Raw genomic sequence first — 6,283 nt, 5'->3', positions numbered from 1 at the left:
ACACAGTCTGAAGTACACAAAACAGTATAGATGAAGGTAGAGTGTTAAGGAAGAATTAGATAGGAAAGAAAGGAGGAAATTGCGCTTTTGGGGGGCAGGGGTCAAAACCTAGCTAGGATGAAGGGCATTTTTTTTTAAGTCAAAATTAGATAATTTTAAAAGCCACAGTGATAGAGGGGAATGGGGTGCAACAGACTAAGGTGTTTATGTTATAGTTTAAAACACACTTTCAGCTCCCAAACCAAGAGCTACGGAGAGTGCTGGTAGAAAGTCATAGTGCTGGGAAAACAGCTGTGCCAGGGCCCTGGGAGACAGGAAAGCACCTCCAGGTGCAGCCGCAGAAAAGAGGCAGCATTCTAGGCAGGCACCTGGGGCTCAGAGCCAAGCTCCCCGCTCATCCCTACCACACCATGCCTCTAACCACCTAACCCAGAGTGATTATTATTTTCTTGACGTAAACTTCAAATAAATTGTGTTGCAGAAGGGAAAGCTGCTGCTGTTTACTTTCTATCACAGCCTCACGGTGACAAACAGAACCAAGGAAGCTGAACCCTGAAGAACCTGATTGTGGTATCAGCCAAGAAGATATGAGCTTGGTTCCCTTTCCAAAAAAAGCAGGGTCCCGAGCTCCCTTATCTTATGCCCCTTCTGGCTCCCGCCTTGCTGGCTGCTTCCTATTCCACTCTACCCCTGTGGCCGGAGCTCAGGCAGGACTGTTCGGGTCTGCTACAGGAAGCTCTAAGAAGAGAATCTTTGGTGGCTCTGTGGGTGACTGAGGTGAGCACTTCCCCTTGTTCACACAGGTTGTGGAAGAAGCAAATGTCTGTTATGAAACCAGGCAGTGAACTGGCCCTACAGTGAGGAGAAGATGCCACCTAGTGTGCAGAAGACCCAACAGCAAGATGTGATGCGTGAGTTCGGGTCTGCTACAGGAAGCTCTAAGAAGAGAATCTTTGGTGGCTCTGTGGGTGACTGAGGTGAGCACTTCCCCTTGTTCACACAGGTTGTGGAAGAAGCAAATGTCTGTTATGAAACCAGGCAGTGAACTGGCCCTACAGTGAGGAGAAGATGCCACCTAGTGTGCAGAAGACCCAACAGCAAGACGTGAGGCACCACGCACAAAGCTGCCCCCAGTTTCCTGGAACATGGTCATGCTTGGCCCTATCTGCTATTCCTGTGACAACCCACAGCAGAAAGGAGTTAAGCACGCCCGGTCCCTCTGGCATCCTTAGCTCAGCTTATTCAACACTGGAGGCTGCCGTCTGTCACGGGTGCGGATGTTGCGGGTGACTGCCTCTCCTTGGCACCGATGGCTGGGCCACAGCTGTCAGAGCTCAAAGAAGGGGTTATACTTCCTAAGCTCCTGGAAAAGTCTGTCTTTATCCTGGTTGGCACTGGCCAATGCTTGTTTAGTTTCTATAAGTTCCTTTTGTAGAGCAGACAGTTCTTTCACCTGAGGAACAATAAGTCATTCAGTTAATGAATAAAGTAACACAACTTAAAAAAACAACAACACTCAGTAAGGGAGCAGGTGGAAGAAAGATCCACAAGTTTGGCCAATGGTCAAGAGAACCCAACTCGATTTTTTCTAGAAGCCTAATCCTCTCTTCAGAGTTCATCAGTTACAGGGACAGCAGCTGGAAGATCTGTGATCAGCAACCATCCTTCCACCCCCAGCTCCTCATTTACATCCTCTATTCAGCGCATCTAGAGGCTGCTACTAGGTGACAGAGCCCAAACCACCCATCCACATACAGCACGAGAAACCTTTCCAGCCTTCTGGGTTTTACCAGCTTCTGCAACTACAGTCCCTAGGGGCTTATGGGGAAGGTACTGTTCAGTCAGGTCCTCTCCTGTTGTCCAAAAGCCTCCCCTGTGAGCACCAAAAATACCTGTTCTTTTGGGGGCTGTCTCTTTTCACTGTTAGGTACTTCGGCTGATGGTCTGTTCTGAGCAGCAGCTGGAAAAAAAAGTAAAGGTTCTAAATGACAAATTGCTGCCCAGATGCAGACAATTCCTAGTTGACACCTATTCCCTTACAGGGGGAGAAAGACAGGGAAGCCAGGGGGCTGACAAGCCCAACTCACCGCCTACGTGGAACACACCATCATCACTCCGCTTCAGCACAACATGCTCCATGGCTAGAGTGATGGGCACGGGGCCTGGAGACGTTGGGTAGATGGGGGGGATATCATCCTACAGGAAGAGGGAATGCATGATGCCCCAACCAACCCAGAGCAATCAGGTAACAACCCAGGCTTCTCCCATTCAGTCTGAAGCACTGCTATGTCATTGTTTATCCATACATTCTTGCAAGGGTGTGAGGCAGCAATGAGTCTCTCCCATTCTAGAGATAGTGAAACTGAGGATCAGATAAACTAGGGATTGCACACAATCATGCTGCACGCCAAGGACAAGGTCAGGGCTACAGACAGGTCTTCTGACCTGAACACAGGACTTTTTCACAACACATATGTATGTAGAGCTGTAACATTGACAAAGAATGTGAATATGCTTTTTCTCACTCACCCCTCATTCCTTTTACAGTGTCAAGGCAAGAGGCTAAAGCTGTCACTGCCAGAACTCCTGGCCTGATAAAGTCTAGGGTGAAAACCCAAAGTCTCTCTCACCTTCAGGGTGATCCTGGAGTTCAGGAGCTCAATCTGCATGGGAACTACCACCGGAATCTCCTCATCCTCCAAGAAGGGCCCCAGGCCATTGAGCACTGAGGTGAGCAGCTCAAGGTCACAGCCTTGAAGCAATAAATGCAGGAAGCCATTCTTTGTGGCCAGGGGGGAATGAACAGCTGCGCCAGGCCCCACCTCAAAGCGAAGGCCCACAGCTGGCCTGATGTGGCAAGTCTTCGAAGTTGAGGATTCTAGAAAGCTCGTACCTTTGAGATGACAGAAGGAAAAAATTAACTAATAGTCAGGGACTGTTCTAAGCACTTTACATATACATAATATTCATAACAACCCTATGCCAAAAGTATTATCATCCTTCCCATCTTAGAGATGAAGGAACTAGGACCCAGAGAATAACTGCCCACAGTTACACCACTTATAATAGCAGGACAGGATCTGAGCACTAGCAGCCTGACCACAAGGGCTCAGTTCCCTTGCTATAACTCCCATGGTGGGTCAGGAGGGAAAGGGCCAAAAAAGCTGGCCTTGCTAAGAATGGCCAAGGAAAGCTCTGAAAACATAAAACCCTCTACGCTGCTAAATTTGAATGTCTATTCCTTTCTATCAAATCTTGGTCTTCCCAGATAAAGGCACGCCTCTCTGATAAAGCCAAGCAGGATCCATGCTAATCTCAAAACTCCACAAAAAACAAGCTCAGCCATAGCCAAGGATATGGAACAACCGTGTACATACATACTGCTAATGGCACAACCATTTTAGAAAACAAACTGGCATTGTCTAGAACAGTTAGAGCTATACCTTCCCCAATGACCTAGAAACGATATCCTCAGGAACAGAACTCTGGAGAACTCTCCAACACACATACTAGAGACACGTACAAGGATGTTCAAGGCAACACAAAAATACTGCAAACAATCCAAATGCCTGTTCAGAATAGACTGAAGAAGTAAATATAGTGATGGGTACAAGAGGTATTTGAGGGGCGATGGTGATGATTACACAACTCTGTAAACGTACTAAAAATTATTGAATTGTACATTTCTAGTGAGTGAATTTCACAGTATGCCGTTTTATAAAAAGCAAAAATTATACCCCCAATAAAGCTGTTTTTAAAAAGCAAAAAGTAGTATCTTTATACAATAGGATATTATATAGTAGAGACAATGAATTATAGCTAACTCAACAGCCTGGAAGAATCTGAAGAATATCATGTTGCTTGAAAGAAGTAAATCACAAAAGAATATAAACTATAATTCCACTTAGAATAACTCAAAACCCCACAAAGCAGAATAACGCATTGACACAAACACATGTGAAAGAGCTGCAAAGCGAGAGAGTAACAAATACAAAGTCAGGGAGCCGAGAGGCAGAGGTTCAGGAGGAGTCCAGGGCTTCAAAGTCAATGGCACTGTTTTGTTAAACGAGGAGGTGAGTGTGTGGACTCACTGTATTGTTATTTTTTGTATACCTTACATATACCTTATAAGTATTCCTTAGTATTTACTGAATATTTTAAATGAAACATGTAACACAAGCCCAGATTTTTCCTGTCATCTTTTAAAGTCTAAATGATAATTCACATCCAAGGATTTAATCTGAGTGACAGAAGCTCCTTGGTCAGATATAATCTGATGTGAGCAGCCACACGAACGAATAAGTGGACACTGTCCTCACGCATAAGCTTAAGGAGCACGTGGGAAGTGAAAATGAAGACCTACTACTGAATGCAAAGCCCCAGAGAGAAGTTCCTGGCAAGAAGGCGGCTTCATTGGGAGTCCTTCCTCCCCCCAGTGGCTACTGGAGAGAAAGGCTGAGGCCTTGGCTGGGCAGCTGCCGCAGGAGCAGTGACAGGAACCAGGTAAGCTCTGGCTGCCCCACACAAATCCCACCAGCTCGCCTGGAATGGCCGCCCTCCTTACCCGGGCACTGTCCCTGCAGGAACGGCCAGAGTCCCACGGTGCCCAGGTGCTGCAGGCTCAGTTCCTCTGCTTGCAGGGCCACAGTCAGGTCCTGACCACGCACCTCAATCCCCAAAGACACCTCATTTACCTTCAGCACCAGAACCGAGACCTGTAAAAGGAGACTATCTTAGCTGATTCCTGAGCTTCCAGCCTAGAGCCTGCCCTCTGCAGAGAACGAAGGAGAGCAGCTGACCGGGTGAGGATGGAAGTCTTCCCCACTGGGTGGGGCCAAACTATTGGCCTCCAGTGACCCCTGTCCACAACTCTCCACGATGGAGCTCCCTTGAACACCAGCACTGTCCAGGGCACTTGGAAGAGATCCTGGTGGAAGAGATTCTGAACCAGACTCTGCATAAGAAAGACAACAAAAGAGTTTGAAAGTCAAAAAATTCTGTTCAAATACAATCTCTAAAAACAATGACAATTGCAAAGACAAAACATGACATTTATGAGATTAGAAATTTGAAGACTAACTACATATTTGATGAATTTAAGGAATTAATTTTTAAAAGTGCAATAGTATTTTGTCAAATATTTTAAAAGTCTATAAATGGAAGCAAGTCAAGTGTCCATGGATGGATAAATGGATAAACAAAATACGAAGGAAGTTCAGACACATGCTATGACGTGAATGAACCTTGAGGACATTATGTTAGGTTAAACAAGATGGTCACAAAAGAACAAGTACTTGTATGCTTCCACTTATATGAGGTACCTAGAATGGTCAAATTCATAGAGAAAGAAAACAGAATGATGGTTAACCGGAGTATAGGCATAGAGTTTCATTTTTTCAGGATGAAGAGTTCTGGAGATGGATAGTAGAGATGGTTGCACAACTATCTGTGTACTTAATAGAAGGGAAGTGGGCAAAAGTATGTATGAAACAAAAATGACCATGTGTTCTTAATATTTGAAGCTAGGTAATGGGTATATGAGGGTTCATGACTTCATTCTGTCTACTTTTATATATATTTGAAATTTCCCATAAGAAATTAATAATAATAATAATAGTAATAATAGCCCAGCTGGGGTGGCTCAGTGGTTAAGCATCCTACAAACCAGGAAATCACAGTTTAATTCCCAGTCAGGGCACATGCCTGGGTTGTGGGTTTGATCCCCAGTGTGCGACGTGAAGGAGTCAGCCAATCAGTGATTCTCTCTCATCACTGAGTGTTTCTCTCTCTCTCTCTCCCTCTCTCTCCCTCTCTCAAATCAATACAAAAATATTTAAAAATAATAATAACAAAACAAACATGGGCACAAACCACTCAACTTAAGAAACAGTACATTCTCTCTTTTTTTTCATTTAGACACTTAAGGAACAATTTTTTTTAAAAAAAAATACATTTCTACTGATTTCAGAGAGGGAGAGGGAGAGAAACATCAGTGATGAGAGAAAACTATTGATCGGCTGCCTCCTGCACGCCCCCTACTGGGGATCGAGCCCGCAACCCAAGCATGTGCCCTTGGCCAGAACTGAACCTGGGACCCTTCAGTCGGCAGGCCAACGCCCTATCCACTGAGCCAAATTGGTTAGGGCTTCGTACACATTCTTATCTCCTAAGAGTTTCTGCTTTCCCTTACTCGCCAGTGATTGTTTCTAAACAGGATCTCTTCCCAATTTGAGAGTCCAGTCAACACTCCAAGCTTACCTCCTTCTCTTGTCACTCAAGTATT

General features: G+C 45.2%; 1 protein-coding gene across 1 annotated transcript in view; it reads right to left on the bottom strand.

The window, feature by feature from the left end:
- Positions 1 to 922: 922 nt before the first annotated feature.
- UHRF1BP1 (UHRF1 binding protein 1) overlaps positions 923 to 6,283 on the bottom strand; it is a 58,539-nt gene continuing 53,178 nt past the window's right edge. Inside the window, exons 16-21 of the mRNA XM_006759035.1 lie at positions 4,800 to 4,954; positions 4,565 to 4,715; positions 2,631 to 2,893; positions 2,088 to 2,196; positions 1,893 to 1,960; positions 923 to 1,453 (exon numbers count right to left, since the gene is read on the bottom strand). Of these exons, the coding sequence (XP_006759098.1) occupies positions 1,328 to 1,453; positions 1,893 to 1,960; positions 2,088 to 2,196; positions 2,631 to 2,893; positions 4,565 to 4,715; positions 4,800 to 4,954 (872 nt within the window). The 3' untranslated portion in view covers positions 923 to 1,327. The remainder of the gene's footprint in view (positions 1,454 to 1,892; positions 1,961 to 2,087; positions 2,197 to 2,630; positions 2,894 to 4,564; positions 4,716 to 4,799; positions 4,955 to 6,283) is intronic.

Source organism: Myotis davidii, unplaced genomic scaffold, assembly GCF_000327345.1.
Source record: "Myotis davidii unplaced genomic scaffold, ASM32734v1 scaffold1036, whole genome shotgun sequence".
Taxonomy (NCBI): Eukaryota; Metazoa; Chordata; class Mammalia; order Chiroptera; family Vespertilionidae; genus Myotis; species Myotis davidii.
The sequence above is the reverse complement of the archived record's forward strand: the minus strand, read 5'-3'. Positions and strand labels throughout refer to the sequence as shown.